The sequence below is a fragment of the Phacochoerus africanus genome, chromosome X (assembly GCF_016906955.1).
Source record: "Phacochoerus africanus isolate WHEZ1 chromosome X, ROS_Pafr_v1, whole genome shotgun sequence".
NCBI classification, from domain to species: domain Eukaryota; kingdom Metazoa; phylum Chordata; class Mammalia; order Artiodactyla; family Suidae; genus Phacochoerus; species Phacochoerus africanus.
The window spans coordinates 43469516-43493716 of record NC_062560.1 but is presented as its reverse complement, the minus strand read 5'-3'; the positions used below and the strand labels follow the sequence as shown (position 1 = coordinate 43493716).

At 48.0% G+C, this 24201-nt stretch overlaps 2 protein-coding genes across 5 annotated transcripts in view; one reads left to right on the top strand and one right to left on the bottom strand.

The window, feature by feature from the left end:
- The window catches only part of SLC9A7 (solute carrier family 9 member A7), a 164462-nt gene extending 146235 nt beyond the window's left edge, over positions 1-18227 (top strand). For 2 of the 3 annotated variants that reach the window (XM_047765701.1, XM_047765700.1), the window contains 3 exons: positions 921-1003; positions 7466-7571; positions 12385-18227. In XM_047765701.1, coding sequence (XP_047621657.1) covers positions 921-1003; positions 7466-7571; positions 12385-12636 — 441 coding nt within the window. In that variant the 3' untranslated portion in view covers positions 12637-18227. The remainder of the gene's footprint in view (positions 1-920; positions 1004-7465; positions 7572-12384) is intronic. The other variant, XR_007132902.1, reaches the window with a different exon arrangement.
- A 707-nt stretch (positions 18228-18934) lies between these two features.
- Positions 18935-24201, bottom strand: part of CHST7 (carbohydrate sulfotransferase 7) — a 40239-nt gene continuing 34972 nt past the window's right edge. For both annotated transcript variants that reach the window (XM_047765723.1, XM_047765722.1), the window contains exon 2: positions 18935-19574. The gene's annotated coding sequence lies outside the window, so the exon portion shown is untranslated. The remainder of the gene's footprint in view (positions 19575-24201) is intronic.

The following is a 24201-nucleotide window of genomic DNA, read 5'->3' as shown; positions in this document are numbered from 1 at the left end:
TCTGAAAATGAAATGATGGGGACGTGTGAGGTGGAAAAGCACGAGCGGAGGAGTAAAGGAACCTACTACTTGAGGGCAGAGGAAAGAACAGTGATGCTAGTTCTGGCTTCCTTGCCCCTGCCCACCGCCCCCACCTTCCTGAAGCTGGTAGGGCAAGTTATGGCACCGCCTGGAACACAAGGGAGGTGCCCGTGTAAGCACCACCAAGAGCCCTTGGCTGGTTTGTCAGGAAACTCAACCAAGCGTGTTTTCCACAGACCAGCTCTGGAGGGCCTGCAAAGTTGGTTTTACAGAAGCTTTCTTTCATATTCTCTATAAATCAATTTTGGCCTATAAGGATCTAGACTCCTTTTGGGTAATTGATCTGCTAAAAGGACTTGAAGGAAAATTACCGCAAAAATGCTAAAAGAAATTTTGTGGAGTTCCTGTTGTGGCTTATCGGGTTAGGAACCCGACTAATATGCATGAGGATGCGGGTTCAATCTCTGGCCTCCCTCGGTGGGTTAAGGATCCAGCATTGCCGCAAGCTGCAACGTAGGTCACAGATGCGACTCAGATCCCTCAAGGCTGTGGCTGTGGCGTAGGCAGTGGCTACAGCTCTGATTTGACTCCTAGCCCGGGAGCTTCCATATGCCACCAGTGTGGGTCCATACAGGTAAAAGAAAAAAAAATTTTTTGTCCTACATCGAGTTGACCTACCCACAGACATAACCGAGTCTTTTTCTGTGGGGGTTGCTTTGTCTGCCTTTCGGATTTATTCAATTCCTTTTAAAATATTACCTTCCCCTCTATCTTTGAGACTTTGGTGATACAGGATGTTTGAGCTCCACATCTACAAGTTACGGTGAAAAGGGAAGCTTTTCCCCCTTATTTCAATCCCTTTTCTACAACTGAGTATCTGTCCTCTTGTTTGTTCCTAGGATGGGCCAGATTCTGCCGGAGGAAACCGGACAAAGCAGGAGAGTGCGTGGCTGTTCAGGCTGTGGTACAGCTTTGACCACAAGTATCCTTTTAAGGGGCTTCCCCGTATTCGTGAAACCCCGACAATGAAATCCTCTGGTTGAGTTGTCAGTGCGTGACTTCCGATGAGTGAGGAAAGATGCGGGCTTCCTACAGGTGGAGTCGGTGCTCTCTCGGGATCCGGGCAAGGATATTCAAGCAACAGGTAGTCATAATGAACAGCTCTCTGGCCAAGAGGGATGTCTGCACATCATCAGGGGAGCCAGTCCACAGCCTGGTAGGCTCACCTGGCTCTTCGGAGCTTTGTGTCCAAGGGATGTCGGCCTGTGTAGGTGAATTTGTTACAGTTTACACTTGAACCATGCTGCGGTCAGGACTGGGAGGGGAGGTTGGCCAGTTAATGCATGTGAGAAGGAGGATTCCTATTGGCTGAAGCAAGTCCGGCCAAGTCCGATACTGGCATTTACTGGACCCTGTGCAGGGCAGACTCTGATCTAGTAGATTCACTTGGCCCCAGGTGAAAAGGAAAAACCCAAAAGTTAAACTTTCAAGGTATCCTCAGTTGACATAGCAATCAAGTGGCTCAGTAGCTTATATACAGTCTTTGGAGACTTTGAAAATGTTTACATTTTTTTGTCGTTGTTGAAGTAAAGAACACATACAGGAAAGCACACAAATTTGGGAGTTCCCATCGAGGCTCAGTGGTTAACGAACGACTAGGAACCATGAGGGTGCGGGTTCGATCCCTGGCCTCGCTCAGTGGGTGAAGGATCCGGCGTTGCCGTGAGTTGTGGTGTGGGTCGCAGACACAGTTCCCATCTGGCGTTGCTGTGGCTCTGGTGTAGGCCGGTGGCTACAGCTCCGATTCGACCCCTAGCCTGGGACCCTCCATATGACGTGGGAAGAGGCCCTAGAAAAGGCAAAAAGACAAAAAAAAGAAAAAGGAAAGCACACAAATTACAAGTAGTCAGTGAATTATTGCAAAATAGGTACACTCGTATAACACCAAACAACAGTCATGAGACACAAAACTACCAGCTCCCCTCATGCCGTAACCCAGTTACTATCCCCTTTTTCCTCCCCGAATGTAACCACTCTCCTGCCTTTTAGCAATACTTGATAATTTTACCTATTTTAGAACTTCATATCAATGAGATTGTAGAGTATATGTATTTTAGTGTCTGGTTTGTTTGGCTTGACATTGTTTGTGTGATCATCCACATTGTGACAGGTAGCTCTGGGTCATCTGTTTTCATCGTTGTATAGTATTTCATTGTGTAAATATACTGTCATTCATTTATCAGTCTACTATTGATAAACGTGTAGATTTTTTTATAATTTGGAGCAACTATGAAAAATACTGTGGACATTTTTTCTTTTTCTTTTTTTTTGGGGGGGGGGCTTTTTAGGGCTGTACCCATGGCATATGGAGGTAGGTTCCCAGGCTAGGGGTTGAATCAGAGCTGTAGCTGCTGGCCTATACCACAGCCACAACAACACCGGATCCGAGCCGCATCTGCAACCTACACCACAGCTCACGGCAACGCCGGATCCTCAAACCCACTGAGCGAAGCCAGGGATCGAACCTGCGTCCTCCTGGATCCTAGTCAGATTCGTTTCCGCTGTGCCACGACAGGAACTCCTGTGGATGCTTTTATACGTGTCTTTTGAGGCATGTTTACATGCATTTTGTTGGGAATATACCCAGGAGTGAAATTGCTGGGTTATAGAACACGCAAAGGCTTAACTTTAGAAGATGGTGTCGAACAGTTTTACCAAATGGCAGTACCACTTTGCACATTCACTTCTGGGGTATGAGAGTTCCATTTATCCCACATCCTCACCGACCAGCCGTATCGTCAGTCTTGTTAATTTTAGCCATTCTTTGGATTTCTAATGGTATTTCATTGTGTTTTTTACATTGAAGTAGAGTTGATTTACGTGTTAGTTTCAGGTGTACAACGCAGTGATGCAATATTTTCATAGATGATACTTCATTTCATTGTGGGTTGTTTTTTTGTTTGCTTGTTTGTTTGTTTTTTCTTTTTTGGCTGCTCTGCGGCATATGGAGTTCCTGGGCCAGGGATCAAATCGGAGCCAGAGTTGTGACCTATACCACAGCTGTGGCAACACCAGATCCTGAACCCACTGTGCCAGGCTGGGGATCGAACCCACATCCCTGCTACTTCAGAGACACTGTCAATCCCATTGTGCCATAGCAGGAACTCCTCATTGTGGTTTTCATTTGCATTTACCTAGTGACTAACAAGGTTGGGCACCTCACCATATAGTTACTGGCCCTTTGGTATGTTCTTTATGAAATGCCTGTTTTGTCCCTTGCCCATTTTTCTCTTGGGTCATTGGCCTTTTTATTACCACGCTTAAGTGTTCCTTAATGTATTCTGGATGTGAGTATTTTGCTATTTATACGTGAAAAGAAATATCTTCTCAACCTGTGACTCGCCTTTTCACTTGTTTTGTTGTCACTGTTGGCAGAATCCGTGGCATTTAGAAATTCCTGGGCCAGCGATCAAACCCATGCCATAGCAGTGACCTGAGCCACAGCAATGACAATGCCATGTCTTCAACCCACGGTGCCACAAGGGAACTCCTGTTCTCTTTTCTTTCTTTTTTTTTTTTCTTTTAAGGAGATTGAATCAATAATATAAAACCTCCCAACAAAGAAAAGTGCAGGGCCATACGGCTTCACTGGTGAATTTTCTCAAACATTTAAAGAAGAGTTAATCCTTCTCAAACTCTTCCCAAAACATTGAAGAGGAGAGAATACTCCTTTTTTTTGAGGCCAGCGTTGCCCTGATATCAAAGCCTAACAAGGAAGCTACAAGAGAAGAAAATTTTATACCTTTGTTCGCCAGTATCCCTGGTGAACAAAGGTATAAAAATCTTCAATAAAATACGAACAAGCTGAATTCTACAGTAACATGAAAAGGACTTATACCCTGTGATCAAGTGGGATTTATCCCTGGGATGCCACATAATCCAATTAATGTGAACACCACATGAACAAAATAAGTAAAAATCATATGCTTATCTCAATAGTTGCAGAAGAAGCATTTGACAAAGTCCAAAATTCTTTCATGATAAAAACGCTCAACACACTAGGTATATATTAATGTATCTCAACTCAATAAAGTCCACATGGGACAAACCCACAGCTGACATCCTACTCAGATCTGGAACACAGCAAGGGTGTACACGCTTGCCACATCTATTCAACACAGTACTGGAGATCCTAGCCAGAGCAGTTAGGCAAGAAAAGGAAAGAGAAAATGCATACAAATCAGAAAAGAAGTAGTAAAATTGTCTCTGCAAATGATATGATCTTCTATGTAGAAAACCCTAAAGAGTCTACGAAAAACCTGTTTAATATACTAAATGAATAAAGTTGCAGGAGATATCAGCATACAAAAATCAGTTGCATCTTAATAGACTAACAGTGGACTATCCAAAAAAGTAAGCCAACAGTCCCATTACAGTAGTATCACAAACAATCACATACCTAAGAATAAATTTAGCCAAGGAGGTAAAGAGCTATATCCCAAAAATTAAAGCAAGACGTGAACAGGATCAAAAAGAAATTAAAAGAAGGTGCTTTTTTTTTTTTTTTGCAAAACACTCAAATGTTCTCTTCTAGCAAAGTTTAAATGACATGGTATTACAGTTCCTTAAACAGTGTCCAACCACTCTGCTTGGTTACAGTGAATAATATTCATAAATAATATTACAACCACTGCTTATTGGTCTTTAACATTAGGTTCAAGCCATAGACAAAGCAGAGATGTAATTATTCTAAAATAGAATGCAGATGTTATATGTCTGCAGTATTATAATAAAAAATATACAAGAAAAAATTGAAAAGAGGCAGGAATGTAAGTGAATTAAATTTACCATCCTTCACAAGAGGGGGTTAAAAGCTTCTGACTAAAGTTTATAAACCAGGATAGGCGGAAAAATAGTTTCTCTAAAGTTGTAATGATAGGAAGTTCCAATTGTGGCTCATTGGTGACGAGCCCAACTAATATCCATGAGGATGCAGGTTTGATCCCTGGCCTCGCTCAGTGGGTCTGGGTTCTGGCATTGCTGGGAGCTGGATAGGTCGTAGCCACGACTTGGATCCCACGTTGCTGTGGCTGCGGTATAGGCTTGCAGCTGCAGCTCCAATTCGACCCCTAGCCTGGAAACTTGCATATGCTGCAGGTGCGGCCCTAAAGAACAACACATGAATAAATTGTAATGATCGTTGCCAGAAAGCCTTGGGTGGGAGAGAGGCTTGATATTTTACTTTTGCCTTTCCAACAATTGGAATATGGAAAATCTATATGTAGATATTTTTTTCCTTCCTTCCTTCCTCCCTCCCTCCCTTCCTTTCTTTTTTTTAGGGCTGTACTCGCAGCATGTGGAAGGTCCCAGACCTACAGCACAGCCACAGCAACACCAGATCCTTAACCCACTGAGCGCAGCCAGGGATCAAACCTGCATCGTCATGGATACTGGTCGGGTTTGTTACTGCTGAGCCACGATGGGAACTCCCTTCTTTTTCCTCTTTTTAAAGAAGTTGTTAGAGGGCCTTCTGGACTTGGGAAGAGGAAGCTCGACGTTGAACTGCCTGGGAGCGGGAACTGAAAGGCAGCCTCTGGATTCCCTGGGACTCTTGTATTAGTCATTCTGGGAATCCAGCTGCTGTCAGCTCCTGGGCTGAAGACACGGGATAACCGATAGGCCTGTAGGGGCTGTGTCTAGCGATGTGGTTAGAAGACAGCGATCTCCAGGGGCTTGTTCGCTGTAGAGAGTCCCCACACGGCCCACGCACCCTCCTTTGTTGAGTGATTCCCAACTAGAAGCATACCCCAGGCTTGCCCCTCCATCTCCTTCCTTCTGTAGAGAAGCGCTTTCTCCCTCGTGCTGCTCTGATTGAGACAGGAAGTGATGGCACTGGGAGCGGGCCTCCTCTTTCTTGGGCACAGCCAGCCATGACTCCTCACCGGCCTTGAACGTCGTGGAGTTCCTGCAGGCACAGTGGAAACGAATCCAACTAGGAACCATGAGGTTGCAGGTTCAATCCTTGGCCTTACGCAGTGGGTTAAGGATCTGGCGTTGCCGTGAGCTGTGGTGTAGGTCACAGATGCGTCTCGGATCTGGCGTGGTGGTGGCTGTGGCGTCGGCTGGCGGCTGCAGCTCCGATTGGACCCCTAGCCTGGGAACCTCCATATGCCATGGGTACAGCCCTAAAAAGCAAAAGAAAAAAAAAGAAAAAGGAAGTCCCTTGGCCATTCCTGCAGTGGGGGTGGCCTGGAGGTCTGGTCTCCACCTTGTCCACATTGCTTAGGCTGTGGGTGTCGGCCGTGGTCCTGGCTCCATCATTAAGGTAGCACGTGCGTCGTGGCACTTCCAATACAGAGCTGTGCCCTTTGGCAGCACAAATGTCCGTAGATGGGCCGACCCTGCGCTGGTCTCCACAGAAGAGTCGACCTTCATTGTTAGAGCAGGGGTCTCCATCAAGGGCGCATTGGCTTCTCAGAGGACCCTGGGCAATGTCAGGAGACATTTTTGTTGTCACATCTGAGGGAGAGGTCGGGTGGGGGTGCTACTTGGATCTTGTGGGTAGAAGCCAGAGATGCTGCTAGGCATCCTACAATGCAGAGCAGCCCCTAGTACAACGGATGTTGTGTTGGCCCCCAGTGCCAGTGGTGTGAGGGGGAGCAACTGTTGGAGACTCTGAGAGAGAGGCGACAGGTAGAGGGAAGAATGGTCCTGTGTGGGAAGGCGGGAGATTTAGGTCTGAGCGGCCTTCATGAAACCATTTCACTTCCCCACATCAGAGTTTCCTGCCTTGCAATAGCCCCAGGTTAGCTCTAAGGCCCTGTGCTCCACGGTGCGACCTCTGGGCAGAGGGGACTCGGGGCCTGTAACCTCTCCACTCAAGGTACATGACCTGTTTCCGAAACACGAGCTGGTTGTGTGTCACAAGCTGGAATGCTGGAGTTCCCCCTGTGGCGCAACGGGATTGGTGGGAGCTCTGGGATGCAGGTTCCATCCCCAGCCTGGCACAGTGGGTTAAGGAGCTGGCATTGCCACAGCTGCGGCTTAGGTGGTGACTGCAGCTCAGATCTGCTCCCTGGCCTGGGAACTCTGTATGCTGCAGGGGGAAAAAAAAATGGAAAAAAAAAAGCTGGAATGAATGCTGATCAAAACCAAAATACTCATTCAACACAGCAAAGGAAGGAGAAGGGTGTTCGAATTAATCAAATATTCTTTCTAACAGAACCCGGGGAATGAGCAACTTGGAAATTAACAGTAGACACTTATGGCTGCTGGGTCAGAGTTTAATCCTGGATTCAGACCTTTGTGTGTTGTCCTGGGGAAATGAGGGAACGAGGTTGTCGTGGGGAGATTGCCGGGTGATGTGCTCTTTGGGATTTCTCAGCACGCTTTATGGGGTGTGTGTTTTCTTTGCAGGCACTTTTCCTTAATTCTCTTTTTAAAGTTACTTGAAGCCCATCCTCACACACAGTGGCCCTCCACTAACCACCACTCTCCCAGCCTGGTGTGGCCTGCTCGCTCGATGTCTGACCAGTCCCCAGGTGTACGACGTAAGTACCGCGTGGCCTGGCGCCGCGGTAAGACTGCAGTTCTGCCGTGGCCTTTTCTTGTCAATTGCCACCCAGTGTGACAGAGAACAGCATCAGTGTCTCCTTCTCTTAAAGACAGTCGAATCTTCCAGGCTCCCGATCCCCTCCGTGTATAAAAATGAAATCCCTGTGCCCCCCTCTGATAAGCTGTTTTTATTTATTTATTTTGCTTTTTTTTAGGGCTACACCTGCGGCATATGGAGGTTCCCAGGCTAGGGGTTGAATTGGAGCTGCAGCTGCTGGCCTACACCACAGCCACAGCAACGCCAGATCCAAGCCATGTCTGCGACCTACACTATAGCTCATGGCAATGCTGGATCCTTAACCCACTGAGTGGGGCCAGGGATTGAACCCACAACCTCATGATTCCTAGTTGGATCCGTTTCCACTGCTCCAGGACAGGAACTCCCGATAAGCTGTTTTTAAATGACCAAAAAAAAAAAAAAAAAATGGGGACGATGCCAAAAACCCCATTTCCTTACCCCTGTTCCCAGTATAGCGCAGCTATAATGATGATGATATTAATGATCATATAATATAATCATTACATTATATGATTACATATAATGTAATCATATGTTACATTATGATTTTAATGTAACACAAACCGAGATAATAACGCTAATCACCTTTGATGCTGGAAGCAGGCCGACCAATAGATTGAAAAGTTAGTTTCATAATTTCCCACCCCATTTTATTTGACACATGTCTTTTTTATTTATTTATTTATTTATTTTTATTTATTTATTTATTTAGTCTTTTTGCCTTTTCTAGGGCCACTCCTGCAGCATATGGAGGTTCCCAGGCTAGGGTTCGAATCGGAGCTGTAGCCGCCAGCCTATGCCAGAGCCACAGCAATGCAGGATCCAAACCGTGTCTGTGACCTACACCACAGCTCACGGCAACGCCAGATCCCTAACCCACTGAGCAAGGCCAGGGATCAAACCCGCAACCTCATGGTTGCTGGTCGGATTCGTTAACCACTGAGCCACGACCGGTACTCCTATCTGTCTTTTTTAGAATGCTCAGTAGTTGGCTCGGTTCGGGCCCCGGTTGAGAGTGACAGCATGGGCCATTTGGATGTGTTTTATGATCAGAAACAAAAAGTAGGGACTTGCCATTGCTCACTTCTCCCACCAAAGAAGCTACCACCGATTCCATTGCTTGATTTTGTTTCCCTGGGCTTCCATGTTTCTGTGCCTTCTAGTCTCTGGCCTCTTAGAAGCAATTTCTAAAGCCTGCCCTCTTGGGTTTTACGGGGGTCCCTTTTCATGTCTCAGTGATAGTAAAATAACCCACTATTAAAACTTGATGAAAACCTTATCTAATCAGATGCTTACCAGCCAGCCCCTCGCACGTCAGGTAGGGGTATTGGGCCTGCTTTGACCTCGGCATCAGCTCGATCTACATCCAGGAGCTTCAACCAAAAGCACTTCCCTCCCCAGTGCCAGCGATGGCCCCAGGTTTGCTCCCCAGGGTGACGTTCGGGCGGTGGATTCGCCACAGCCAACCTAAGATGAGCCACCCTCCCTGTTGCCTTGGGCTGGGGTCCTGGCCAGGGTCTCAGCCAGCTCTGGTCACAGAGAGGCCTGCTGCAGAGTGAGCGCAGAAGGTCTTTGGGAGATGACATGAGGAAGGCAGAGGTGAGAGGGTGAAGGGGGCTGGCTCCCCATGGAGTCTAGGGCCAGGGAAGGCCCTTGAACTGAGCCGTGCCCCCAGCTGCCTGACTCACTGTTATGTGGCTCTCCCCCCATCACCTGTAGGGCGTTTTGTGCTTCATCCAGTTCCTTTGGGAGATACGGAAGGTGTTCTTTTTCATTATTTCCACTAACTCTCAATGGAATTTAGGTTTGAGTCCCGCCTTGAAAACAGTGTTCTTCAAAAAAAAAAAGTTCCTATTGTAGCTCAGTGGTTTAAGAACTCGACTAGTATCAATGAGGATGTGGGTTCAATCCTTGGCATCACTCAGTGGGTTGGGGATCCGGCGTTGCCATGAGCTGTGGTGTAGGTCACAGATGCAGTTTGGATCCTGCCTTGCTTAGGCTGTGGTGTAGGCTGGCAGCTGTTAGCTTCGATTCGACCCCTAGCCTGGGAACTTCCATATGCCACAGGTGCGGCCCTAAAAAGCAAAGGCAAAAAAAAAAAAAAAAGTGTGCTTCCACTTAATGAGAATGACCTGTGGTTACTGAAAATGCCCACGCTCCCACAGCAGTCTCGCTTGCAGGTGTTTGCAGGGTTCTTTCACTGCATTGCCCCAGCTACCCTCCCTGGACAGCTAGTTATGACACTACAGACCTTCAGCTTGACAAAATTTTGGTTGATCCTGTCATCTGGAAGTCGAGGGGGTGGAATGGTTTCATCATCTGCATAGAGCATTCCTTAAGCTTCGATCTGGAAATCCCTCTCCACTGGGTTTTGCTACGTCCCTCATTTCTGAGTGACATTTTCCTTGGGTGCTAGTGGTCTGGACTTGTGAATTCCGTCGTGGAATGGGTCAACATCCAGTCTCGTTTTCTCCTCTTCGGTGCATTTTGGCCCTGCTTCCCGCTGCAAGGGGTCAGAGCGGGGTTTGCATCTGCGGGTTCCTCTGTGCTGCTGGCGGGGGCGCTGGGCTCCACTCGCAGACTTCCCCGCACAGGCAGTTTCTCTGTCCCCGTGGGGCTCCAAACCTCGAAACGGCAACCTACATGCCAGGAACGCCTCCTCCTGACCACTGGGCGCTAAAGAGCCCTGGGAGAGATTTTGACGGCGTCGAACCAAAGCTCGACTTAGCCCCCATGGGAACGGGAGAGGTGTTTAGCTCAAACCGGGAACATGACATCATCTGTTGTTAAGAAAACGATCGCAGAGCAGATGGAGTTTCAGGACTTTCAGGACTTGGTGAAACACTAAGGGCGAGGAGGAAATTGGGGGTTGGGAGCGGGTTTTAGAATTACACTCTGCTCCCCTAGAGGCTTTTGAGTGAACTGTGCATTTGCACCCTGCCTCAGTCCCGTGAGGATGGGAGACAGTAAGCAAGTGGACTTGGGTGCTTGCCGCTTACAAAAGCCGGAGCACTGGTTGAGCGGAGTCACGTTGCAGAGAGTAGGGGAGCCGACATCACCAAGAAACAATGCAGAAAACAAGCGCATGCTTGTCACTCATTCTTGCCCGGAGATGGGCCAGGATAGAAGCGAGGTAGGCAGAACCCACGGGTGCTCCCCAGATCGGTGCATTTAACAGGCATCCACCTAGCACCTTCTATGAGTTAAGCAGCTCAGGGGAGAGTGCCAGGATGGGAAGACGGTCACGGCTGTCTGGTGGTTTGTCACATCGGCAGGGATTCCAGGCCCAGACAGAGAGTCCGCCATGGCCTCGGGCAGCATGACTGAGTCAGGGGGTCATGTGACTGTCAGGGAAGTGGGTTCGGTGCCCCCGCACCTAGGCGATCCTGTCCTGTAGAGGCCACAGGACTTAGGATGCACCATGAAGGTGGATGGGATATAAGAGAGAACCCTTTACCCAAAGTGGCTTGGAACCACGTCTTTATCATTCAAGGAATTAATTTCCAGTGTTTGAAGGCCGGCTGTACCGTCGGGGAGCAGAGTTTGAAAAGTTGTGTCTGACCCCATGCTGCTTTCCGACACTCCTTCCCCATAATCTCATGGTTTCAAGGGGCTGCCACTTGGCTGACTTGGCCCGCCTTGCTCAGCCCTGTCTGTTTCATGTGGGTAAAACCAGCCTAGAGGCAGCATAAATCCTAACTCTGCTTCCAAGCAGCTGGACAACCTCGGGCAAATTTCATGAGTTCTCTTAGCTCAGGTTTTTGTCTCCATGACCTGAGCGTTTGCATCCTTCCCAGGGGAGGGGTGGGGATCCAGGGAGGGCTGCTGTGACATTCCTGGCAGGTGTACAATAGGTGCTCAAGAAAACATAGCCTCCTTCTCTGTCGTTTGCATTGTCCGCCTGGGGGCTTGCTTCCCATCAGGGCATTTCCGTGGGGACAGGGAGGAAATCCTGATTCTGGTTTATCCTCTCCCCTCGATTGCTGACTAGGACAGAGTAGTTAAAATGTCAACCAGGCGGGTTTTAGGACAGTTTGTGTAGGGCAGGAGGCCGCCCACCTCAGAAGACCTTCCCAAAGAAAAGAGGACCCAAAACCTTTTTGCAGGTTTGACCGGGACCTTACCCCTTCCTTTCTTTGTGGGTTGGGAACCTGAACATCCAGGCTGGTCTCCCTTTCTTCCCTTCGTCCCTAATCGTGAGCTGTCGGGCATTCAAAATCAGAACTGGGAGTTCCCATTGTGGCTCAGCAGGTTAAGAACCCTACTCGTATCCATGAGGACACGAGTTCGATCCCTGGCTTCGCTCCGTGGGTTAAGGATCTGGCATGGCCCTGAGCTGTGGTGTAGGTCGCAGATGAGGCTCGGATCCCGCATGGCTGTGGCTGGGGTGTAGGCTGGTGGCTGTAGCTCCGATTCAACCCCTAGCCTGAAAACTTCTATATGCCATGGGTGCGGCCCTAAAAGAGACCCTCCCCTGCCCCCCCCCCAAAAAAAGTCAGAACTGCTTTCTGGTGTCGGAAGTCCCAATTCAGCAACAGCCTTATATCGACCAGCCTTCCACAGTGTACACCCAGTTATCACACTAGAGGCTCAAGGCAGGCAGCTTTCATGATCCCCACTTTCAGATGAGGGGTGGAAGTCAGGGTTGGCTCCAGCCTGGGAAGATACCGGGCTCACATTTCTTGTCGACACCACTGTTAATTGATGTCGTTGCCTGTTGCACTTGGCAGAACCAAGAGCCTCTGAGAGAGGAAGACTCTGATTTCATCCTGACCGAGGGCGACCTCACCTTGACCTACGGGGACAGCACAGTGACTGCGAACGGCTCCTCGGGCTCCCACACGGCCTCCACGAGCCTCGAGGGTGGTCGGCGAACCAAGAGCAGCTCCGAGGAGGCGCTGGAGCGAGACCTGGGAATGGGAGGCCAGAAGGTTTCCAGCCGGGGCACGCGCCTGGTGTTTCCCCTGGATGATAACGCCTGACCCCCCACCCCCACCCCCATCCCAGGCCCTCAGGGCCGGGGTCGGCCCCCCGGGTGGGTGAGGGGGGCCGCGAGCCCCGGTGTTGTCACGGGGGAGGGGGGGGCCTTGACTGAATGGGACTAACACTGGAGACATCTTCACATTTAAAACGTCACCCAAGATGCAGCTGGAGGAGCTCAAGCATCTCGACCTGCAAGACCAACGCAGAGCTATTTCCACTCTCTTCACATCGCAGTGCGCCGCTCAGAGTTAAACAGACCAACACGCAGCATGCTTTCGTGCTCCCGTCACCCATGCACCTGCAGATCTCAACACGGCGGGGCGGCTGCCGGGGGCCGCCTCCTCCTGGGAGAGGCTTCGTGTCCAGACACAGCGGTGCAGGTCTAGCCGGCTGGAGGGATGACAGGTTAGGAGAGCAGAGGCTAGGAAAAGACCAGGAAGGCAGGCAGTGGCGATTCGACCCCCCAAGGACTGCGGGAAGCTGGCGTTAAATGGGACAGGAAGCATGCAAAAGCAACGTGACCCGAGGCTCCCAAGACGAGGCTGCGTGACCGTCTGATAGGGACCCTCTTCCCCCCCGCCCCCCCCTCCTCTCCCTGTGTTTCGAAGATTGGAAAGTGTGTCCATGCACATTTCAAGATCAAAGCACGAATTCCAGTTCCTACTCCGGAAATCTCCCTGAGGAAGCCGTGACTGAACAGTTTCAGACCAAAGGCAAAACAGTGTCATCCTGTTGTTTGGAAATTCCTCTGAGGACAGGAGCAACTGTTTGGAAACTGATGGTGATGTAACTGCAGAAGTCAGGCTGTTCTCGGGGGCTCCCACATGAGCTGACTGCCTGGGAGATGGCTAACAGGACGGGGTATCTACCGCGGGGTGAGAAATGACACCAGGTTTGGGGAGACGATGCTGCTTTTTCTAGAGAAGAGCAGGCAGCCAGATGCCTAAGAGGCAATAGGCTAATTTTCAGAGGGCCGAAACCTCACTGCACGCAAAAATAACTGCGAGAAAATACAGTAGAATCCCAAGCTTCGAGCTAAGAAATGCATGTGAGTTCACTTGGCCACGTGAGGGGAGGCAGTAGAAAGTTAAGCATTATTCAGCCTGGTGGAAGGTTCTGTCTCCTCTAAGATGAGGAATCCAGAAGTCTTGACATTAAGGGCCATTTTCTTGCTCTCTCAGTTCGGGTTCTTTGTGGATGAGTGCTTCTACCTGCCCACACCTGTAGTAGGTGAAATACTGAGAGAACTCTTTGGAAACCAAGTTTGAGATTCTTCCCCTGTCTCTCTGCTTCAGTGCTAGTCTATTTGAAAACCCAGTTTCTCGAAAATGCTTTCATAAAATGTGGCCATTATTTCTTCTTAGGGCAGGAACACAGTGGCGTGGTCTAGGACACCTGTAATGAAATCAGCCCTTTAATCTTCCTAACTCACCTTTTTAGGGGTTAATTTTTAAATAAGACATTGCTTGATGCTTTGCTTTTGAAAGGACAATTTGTGCAAACCTGGGAAAATGTGTTACCTAGGTTGAGCCATATGAAATTGCTGGTATTCAACCATTAAAACCAGAAATGGCCATTTTATGTGGTCCAATATACCCTGAATCATTTTTATTCCCTCTTTTCCTTCTAAAGTCCATTTTGATTTTATAGTCATCCATGGACTTTGTACTTCTCCCTGCAAACATTCTAACCTCCTTAAAATTGTAAATGGAGATTTGCTAAGACCAAAACTTAGCTAGGTTCATAGTTATTTGGTTGGATTTTTTTTATCCAGTGGATCAGATTAAGTCACTGACCTATAGTTCAAGTTTTGTTTGCAACTGTGGAGCTTAATCCTGACTTTACCAGGGTCCTGGGAAGCGAGTCCACTCATCAGAACGCTTCCACCTCTCAGAAGCCTCATGCCTGTGCTGAGTGGCAAGAAATAGGGTGCCGTGCAGCCCAGAAGCCATCTCATTCAAGGCTCAGTGTCTGTTGCCAGTCCAGCAGAAATCAGGTTGAAATTGCTAATGGTGCATCCAACTCAAGAAATTTCCTCCAAGAGAGTAATTCCAAGTCATCTCATAAACCTCTTTGTTTGGGCTTAGGGAGCTGACAGTTCAGTAGTCGAATGTTCTAGAGCACAGGTTCACAACCCTGGGATTACCAGGCCAGTTTTTAAAAGGACTGCTGCAAGGGCCCTTCCCTCAGAGGTTCGGATTCAAGAGGTTCGGAGGGGGGGCCTGGCTGCCATGCTTTGCTCTGAGTGTCAAGGATTTTAATGCACAGCTAGGGTTGAAAGTCTCTAGAACATGCAGTGGCTCCTCTTGGGAACCTTAAGGACTGGCCTAGCAAGGTCCGTGTTCATTGTTAGTCATGTGGAACAAACTGAAGGTTGATCAGTACTGCACACTGGACAGCTGTGAGAGTTTCTCGTGCTAATAATCTTTGCAGGAGCTCCTGCCGTGGCTCAGCAGTTAAAGAATCCGACTAGGAACCATGAGGGTTGCGGGTTCGATCCCTGGCCTTGCTCCGTGGGTTAAAGATCTGGTGTTGCAATGAGCTGTGGTGTAGGTCACAAATGTGGCTTGGATCCCGAGTAGCTGTGGCTGTGGCTGGCAGCAACAGCTGCGGTTCAGCCCCTAGCCTGGGAGCCTCCATATGCTGCGGGTGTGGCCCTAAAGAGACAAAACGACCAAAAAAAAAAAAAAAAAAAAGCAGATGTCAGGAGCATGCTTCGTAAAGTGCAACTGAAAAGTCACTTCTGAAAACCTTAGAGCATGAGAGGGTGACGACAGCAGCTTGAGCGTATGTATGTGGGAGGGGGGACTAAAAACCTGTCATCTTTGCGCCTGTGTGTGGAAAATGGGGGTGGGGGGTGGGGTTTCGTCTTCATGGAGCTGCTGACTAATCACATGTGAAGGTTTCTGAGCAGCTAGCTTTGCAGATGAACCTGAGATGATATTAGCAGTCCCTTTTGCCATCGAGTGAACTTTTGTCTTCGCACTTTGCTCGTCCCCATGCCTGGCTCCACGCGCTGGACTCCGCAGAAGGGCAGGCCCATTTATTGCCAGACCAGTGGAAAGTCGTGACCACTTGGCTGTCGTGCGGTGGCAGGTAATTAAATAGATGCAAACTTCTGTATAGCAGTGACAAAGACCAAAATACCGGCAATGCCTTGTTATGCTCTCTTTGGGGACCCACAAGGACAAGGGGACATTCTCACCCAGAGAAGGAAATTTGGAATTTAAGGAAGGCTGCATTTCCTCCTAGGAAGCGCTTAGGGGCTTAAATGGACCCTGACCATTCAGGAGACTTACTGGAGTGACCCAATAAGCACTGACAGCCCGCTGCCCAACGTCATACTGTGACAGCTAATGTTTCATCAAGCAAACAGCGTGGGAGCGCTTTAGGCTGTGTTCTCGCGACCTGAAAACATCCACCGTGGTTGGCTTGACTGCCTGTCTTTCGCACACATGATAAATGTTATCTCAGCTTTGCGTGAACACATCAGGGGAGGGCAAAGAAGTAATGATTTTCCAAAACAGAAGTCTGTTTCACACGCACACCCCCTACCCCCCATCAGAGCGCTCCCTCTGCCTGCAGCGGAAGTTAATGTTATCATGTCAGACATTTGATATGAACACAATGATTTCAAAATGTAGACACCGCTGATGCACTTGGGGGCGATTGCCGGCAGGGCAAACAAGTGACTCATCAGAGGGGGAAAATCGTCCGCTCGGAAACCGACTGTGGTACCCACGGTGAGTTCTCAGAGGTCAACCAGAAAACTGATTTTACCGACCGCTGTAAAAGTGTAATCTGGACTGGGGGCCTCTGCAAAGTCAGCGTGCTGATTCAGTAAGCCTGTGATTTCTTCTACTTTAGAAAGGGTTTTGTGCCTGCCGTTGGATGTTGATTCTGTAAGATAGGGTTAGCGTAGGAGCTAGCCTGTCAGATACAGTCGACTGGTCGTGTTGAATTCAGATCCCTTGTGTTGTCTTTTCAAGTGAGGATCTGGCTTGCCAGGCTCCAGTGCCACATTCTGACAAACGGAGGGACTCCAGCGGCCAAGAGGTAAGTGTTTAGAAACCACCCATCTGAACGCTGCTTTCAGGATTTTGATACCTGAGAAGACCTCTCGCCCCTCTTTTCTAAAACCTAATAAGGACAATATACAGAGAACTCTTCTGGAAACCAAGGCCTGTGTCTAACGGGGAGAAGCAAGTAGGCCCTTTGACAATCCTTTCAAAACAAGACCTAGAAAGAAACCTTTTTTTTTTTTCCAAGTTTCACAAAGCAGCGTTTTTGCAAATGAACAAACGCATCTTGTCAGCCCGTGCCAGCAGAAATGTTAAGGAGCAAAACCAAAGTTTGATTTTTGCAAGCAGGGTATACTATCGCCGCGGCCCACGTGGCACACACACAGGCAGCCAGGGTTCTTCTGCTCCCTGAGCCGTGGAGAAGATGAGAAGGGCGGGCTGCCCCACACACGCGAGCCTTTCTCATCCTGAGGGCCCCACCTTTTTCAGAAGGGTTCACAGAATTGCCCAAGGGCCCGGTCAGCGACTTTTGGCCAGTGGACAGTTATCTGGGCCTGGACATGTTGGAAGAACGCAGGTGGAAAAGGACTTGTCAGCAGCATGAAGCCCTCCCTATCTGCTGTCTAAAGCCCTTCAGTGAAGAGCCCAGTGTCACGGGGTGACTGTCGAACTGCATGGACATCTGGGGGGTTGACATAAGTTGTGAGTATCCCAGCCGCGGGCCTTGGCGACGCCGTGGGATGGTTTTCAGTTGTGTGGGTATGAAGTCGCTGGGTTTGGAATTTGTCACTGAAATCAGGCAAGTCACAGTATGACTGCGTGGTAGGGTCACCTCCTAGGCTTTTTCTTTCTTACATCCAACACATCTGGTACGTCTATACTTAGGACGTTGTACTATGTCCATTAAAATGATTCCATAAGGCAAGCCACCCAGATGCATTTACTAGCTGAAAAGCACTTTTTTAAATAGACGAGGATGAATTTAATATGGGCCGATGTGACCGTCTGGGGAATCTTTTTATAGCGAGCTTACATTACTGTATGTGGGGAAATTTTTGTCTTCTATTCCCATTCAACAATAGCAAACGTGGTTTTATAAGATGAACATTATCGTGTTAGCTGCCTGTGAAAAAATAAAGACTTGGCATTATCAGCAACCTTTCTGTGCAAAAGGAAAACAGCAATTAGGCCCCCGAAGGGCTACCTTGCTCTGACATTTTAATGTTTGCCTTTGTGTATATGTTTAGATCGCTCTTGTAAAGCTAGCTACCTGTTTTCCTGTCCTTTACTGATATTTAACACTTTTTTCTCAAAGCTTTTTTTTTTTTTACAAACTCAAAATAAAAAGATTACCTGGCTGAGCTCCTCGTGTTCCGTATTTTTAACGTCCTGTCCATTAGCAAAAAAATAACCTATGAGCCTGTTCTTTCCCTGAGAGATTCTGTTCAAGGTGGAGGCTCTTCCTCTTCAGCTTCATTTAAGACCAGAGACTGACAAATTATCACGGCCCCTGGACCAAATCCAGCCTACTGGTTGTTTTTGTAAATAAAGTTTTATTGACACACACACGCCAGTCATTCCTGTGCATGTTGTCTATGGCTGCCTTCCCCTCAGAGCTGAGTCGGAACCGCAGGGAACAACTGGCTGCTTGTAAAGCCAGAACTATTCACTGTCTGGGTCTTTACAGGAAAGGGTTTTTTACAAACGCCTAATTTAGAGGCTTGAAAAAATTTAATTTTAAAATTAGACCTGGGAGTTGCCGTTGTGGCGCAGTGGTCAACAAATCCGACTAGGAACCATGAGGTTGCGGGTTCGATCCCTGGTCTCGCTCCGTGGGTTAAGGATCCGGCGTTGCCATGAGCTGTGGTGTAGGTCGCAGATGCAACTCGGATCCCGTGTTGCTGTGGCTCCGGCGAAGGCCGGCGGCTACAGCTCCGATTCGACCCCTAGTCTGGGAACCTCCATATGCTGCAGGAGCGCCCCTAGAAAAGGAAAAAAAAAAAAAATTAGACCTAAACTTAAAAAAATCACACAACAGATTTTTTTTTTTTTTAGATTTAAAAAATGTAAAGTGTGCCTTAGGGTGAACAGAAACACGCTAAACCTGTGCCTTTCTCCTGGCCTGCATCCATCCAGGGCTTTGAGTGTGGGCTAGCTGCTAAATTCCTGAGCTTGATGGCGTTTCCTTTGTAGGTAGACTAGCTGTTCCCTAAGCCGTGCCATTGAACTTCATCATAAAATCTGCTTCCTGGTTAAAAACAAAGCAAAACAAATCTTGTCTTTAACAGGCTCCAGAGTCATTTACTAGCGTAATTACAAAAACACCAGCTAGAACAATTGAAAAAAGCAAACCTTTGTTTTAGTTCATGTAGGGGGCTCCCAGCCCCAGGAGAGAAATTACTTCTTAAAAATCCATTCAGGGGTGAGGGTGAGGGTGAGCTGTTTGAAAAAGAGCTGGATGAGTCAGAGTTTAAAACACACCCCCCAGACCTTTTCATTTACTATGGAGCAGTTCAATCTTGATACACAGGACTGCCCTGGACCCTTATTCACACTGACGTTGTGTCCAGACACCCGCTGATGGGAAATGGCACCAAACCACATCTCTTCTTTGTTCTGAGGACGCCTTGTTGACATGGCTCCAGCAAAGGCAGGGTCAGGCTGGGAACTAAAGCTCTTCCCCTTTTAGTGCCATAATGGTCCACATTGCGCTGTCACTTCCTTACTGGCAACTTTGTTTCAACCAACGTGTCAGTCATTTTTCAACAGCTCATGATATTCCTGCTCTGCAGAACTGCCCAGCGGTTGGTACCGAGTCAAGCCGCAGTCTCTGACAGCGTGATAGACTGCCTCCACGCTGTGGCGTCTCCAGTGCTGGGACAACATGCTGAGTGCCCTGGTTCATGGTGACTGACCTGGAAGGGAAGGCACAGAGGCTGTGTGAACTCCAGATCACGGAAAGCTTGTGGAACCTTGATGCTGTCAGGCCTCTTAAATATGAAACCTGTAATCTTCCTGACCTAAGCTGCATGATCCAGTCTGTAAAACTGTACTGAATCAGTATCATTTATTTTTTTATTTTTATTTTTTTGCCATTTCTAGGGCCGCTTCTGCAGCATATGGAGGTTCCCGGGCCAAGGGTCTAATCGGAGCTGTAGCCTCCGGTCTACACCACAGCCACAGCAACGCGGGATCCGAGCCGCATCTGCAACCTACACCACAGCTCACAGCAACGCCAGATCCTTAACCCAATAAAGATTCACCCTGGGAGTTGTTGCTGTGGTACAGTAGGTTAACAATCCGACTGCAGAGGCTCAGGTTGCTGCAGAGGTGCAGGTTCAATCCCTGGCCTGGTGCAGTGGGTTAAAGGGTCCAGTGTTGCTGCAGCTGTGGCTTGGATTCAACCCCTGGCCCAGGAACTTCCACACGCTGTGAGTGTGGCCATTAAAAAAAAAAAAGATTCACACTAAGCGTTAGGAAAAAACTAACTGCAGAGGCCTATCTAATCACCTGTAGCATTCTGTTACTACAGGTTATTTACATAAAGAGCCAGCCACTATATCAAATTTCAGTATAGTTTAGTAAAAACCAATTTCCAGATGGGCTGACAGAAGTTCCAGGTAAGATGGAATAGATGCATTTCTCCTTACTCCTCCCACAAAGTGTAACTAAAATTCCCAAACATGATCTACAAAACAAAGATAAGACTCTGAAGGGCAGAGAAAAGAAGGTGGACTGACTAGGGACCTTGGGAACTGGGGAAGAATACAGCCATGAATTACCTGGGGTTTTCTATTATTATTATTATTTTGTCTTTTTGCCATTTCTTGGGCTGCTCTCACAGCATATGGAGGTTCCTAGGCTAGGGATCAAATCGGAGCCATAGCCACCAGGTTACACCAGAGCCACAGCAATGCAGGATCCAAGCCAAGTCTGCAACCTACACCACAGCGCACGGCAACGCCAGATCCTTAACCCACTGAACAAGGCCAGGGATCGAACCCACAACCTCATGGTTCCTAGTCGGATTCGTTAACCACTGAGCCACAACGGGAACTCCTATTATTATTATTATTATTTTTGTCTTTTTGCCTTCTCTTGAGCTGCTCCTGCAGCATATGGAGGTTCCCAGGCCACCAGCCTACACCACAGCCACAGCAACATGGGATCCGAGCCGCGTCTGCAACCTACACCACAGCTCACGGCAATGCCAGATCCTTAACCCACTGAGCAAGGCCAGGGATCAAACCCTCAACCTCATGGTTCCTAGTTGGATTCATTAACTACCGCACCACGACGGGAACTCCGAGTTACCTGGGGTTTTTTTTTGTCGCCTCTATATCCAAGGATGGGTGCTGAAGAATCCAGCAGGCCAGAAATGCTGGTGGCCACAAAACATAAAAGCCCTAAGAAAAGCCTGTTATGTATCTGTAGCCAAAGGACAGGGCAAGGGTCAGCCTAGAAAGAACCCAAGCACCTCATATAAAAAATGCCCCCTCCATGGAGTTCTTGTTGTGGCGCATCAGAAACAATCCGACTAGGAACCATGAGGTTGCAGGTTCAATCCCTGGCCTTGCTCAGTGGGTTAAGGATCCGGCATTGCCTCAGCTGTGGTGTAGGTCGCAGACATGGCTTGGATCTGGCGTGGCTGTGGCTGTGGCGTAGACTGGCGGCTACAGCTCCAATTGGACCCCTAGCCTGGGAACCTCCATGTGCAGTGGCTGTGGCCCTGAAAAGACAAAAAAAAAAAAAAAAAAAAAAAATCCCCCCTGCTGTCGGCAGAGGCCTAGTGGGAAGCCAGGGCTTCTGGACCCCCACCCCCACCTGGCAGTAACCAGGTCATGCACCTCTTCCTCCACCAGTGCAGTGTCCGCGGAGACCTGCTCAAACAGAAGATTTACAGGACATTCAGATGAAGGAGGACTGGAGCGCACCTTCTCTCATGAAAGCAACAAAATTACAACCAACTGCTGAACCACCTTCAACCAAATAGAGTGCCAACTATCCAAAGAGATAGCCTACTCCAGAGGACAAAGAGGAGGCCACATCCTGACAGTGGGGAAGGGGGCGATTACACAAGATAAGCAACCCTGTGTGTGCTGGGTGGGCGTCCCACACCCTGGAAAGTAACACTGTCACAGAGGCGCACCCTCAGGAGTGAGAATGCTGAGCCCCAAGTCAGGTTTCCAGGCCTGAGGATGCGACATGGGGAGGAGGCGCCCCCCCCCCAGAGCATTTGGTGTTGAGGACCAGCAGGGCTCATGTACAGGAGCTCCACGGACCGGGGGAAACAAGAGATTCCCTTTTTTTTTTTTTTTTTTTTTGGTCTTTGTCTTCTCTTGAGCTGCTCCCGCGGCATATGGAGGTTCCCAGGCTAGGGGTCGAATCGGAGCTGTAGCCACCGGCCTATACCACAGCCACAGCAACACAGGATCCGAGCCGCATCTGCAACCTACACCACAGCTCATGGCACCGCCGGATCCTTAACCCATGGAGTAAGGCCAGGGATCGAACCTGCAACCTCATGGTTCCTAGTCAGATTCGTTAACCACTGAGCCATGATGGGAACTCCAAGACTCCATTCTTGAAAGGTGCGCACAAACTTTCATGTGTGCTGGGTCACGGGGCAAAGCGGAGACTCCAGAGGAATCTGGGTCAGACTGACTGTGGTTCTTGGAGGATGTCTTGGGCAAAGGGGGTGACTGTGGCTTATTGGAGGGAAAGGACATGGGAGGCCAAGATCCGGGGAATAATTATCAGCATGTCCCCCTCTCAAGCTGGCCACTTCAGAAAAATCGGGCCCTACCCATCAGGGCTGAGAAGCCCCAGGCCAAACAATAATCCAGGTGAGAACACAGCCCCACCCATTAGCAAACAGGCTGCCTAAAGACCAACCCCTGGCCCCAGGCACACAGCCAGCTCTAATCCCACCCAGAAACAAAGCCCTGCCCACCAGAGGGATGAGAATCAGCTCCACCTACCAGTGGGCAGGCACAAGCCCCTCCCATCCGGAAGCCTGTAGCAAGCCCCATACCAACCTCAGCCACAAGGAGGGCAGACTTCAGAAGGGAGAGAGGCTGCAACCCTATTGTCTGCAAAAAAGGAGACCACGTCAGGAATCTATACACAATGAAAAGATACAGGATTATGATTCGGATAAGGGAACAAGAAAAAGACCCCAGAAAAACAGTTAAGTGATCTGGAGATTACCCACCTCCATGAAAAAGGTGAGACTTGATGATAGTAAAGATGATTCAAGATCTTAGAAATAAAGTGGAGGCAACGGTTGATGAATTACAAGAAACACCGAGCACAGAAATAGAAGATTTACGTATTAGGCAAGCAGAGATGCAAAATACAATACGGAAATTTAAAAATCACTAGAATCAACCACCAGCAGAATGCAGGAGGCAGAAGAAAGAATACGTGAGGTGGAGAACAGTCTAGTGGAAATCACTGATGCAGAAGAGAAAAGAGAGAAAAAACAGATTGAAAAAAAATGAAGACAGTCTAGGAGGACTCTGGGATGTTAAATGCACCAATAGCTGTATCACAGAGGTGCCAGAGGAGAAAAGAGAAAGGACCAGAGAAAATATTTGAAGAATAAATGAATCACAGGTATGAAAATGTATAGTGTGGGAAATATAGTCAATAACTATGTAATATCTTTAAATGGGGGCATACTGTAACCTCACTTAGGTTGTGATCATTTTGAAATATATAAACATATTGAGTCACTATGAGGTGTAACAGGAAGTAACATAGTATTGTAGGTCAATTGCACTGCAAAAACAAGCAAACAAACAAAACAGACTCACAGAAAAGGAGGTCAGATTTGTGGTTCCAGAGGTGGGGAGGTTGAAGGGAGAGTGAATTGGATGAAGGCAGTCAAAAGATACAAACTTCGAGTTATAATATAAATAAGCACTAGAGATATAATTGACAACATATTAAATATACTTGACACTTCTGTATGCTATAGATGAAATTTAAGAGAGTAAACCCTAAGCGTTCTCATTATAAGGGAAATTTTTCTATTTCTCTAACTGCATATCTACATGACATGATGAATATTCACTAAACTTGCTGTGATAATCATTTCCTGATTACTGTAAATCAAATTATTATGCTGTACACAATAAATGCATACAGTGCTGTATGTCAATTATACCTTAATAAAACTGGAAGAGAAAATGTAAAAAAAAAAATATTTGAAGAGATAATAGCTGAAAACTCCTCTAACATGGGAAAAAAACTAACTCAAATCCAAGAACAACGAGTACCATATAAAATAAACCCAAAGGGGAACATCCCGAGACATATATTCATCAAACTGATCAAAATTAAAGACAGAGAAAATATTGAAAGCGTCTAGGGAAAGAAACAACACACAAGGAACCCCAATAAGGCTATCAGCAGATTTCTCAGCAGAAACTCTGCAGGCCAGAAGGGAGTGAGTGGCATGATATACTTAATGTAATGAAAGGAAAAACCCTCCAAACAAGATTACTCTACCCAAAGAGGCTCTCAATGAGATTTGAA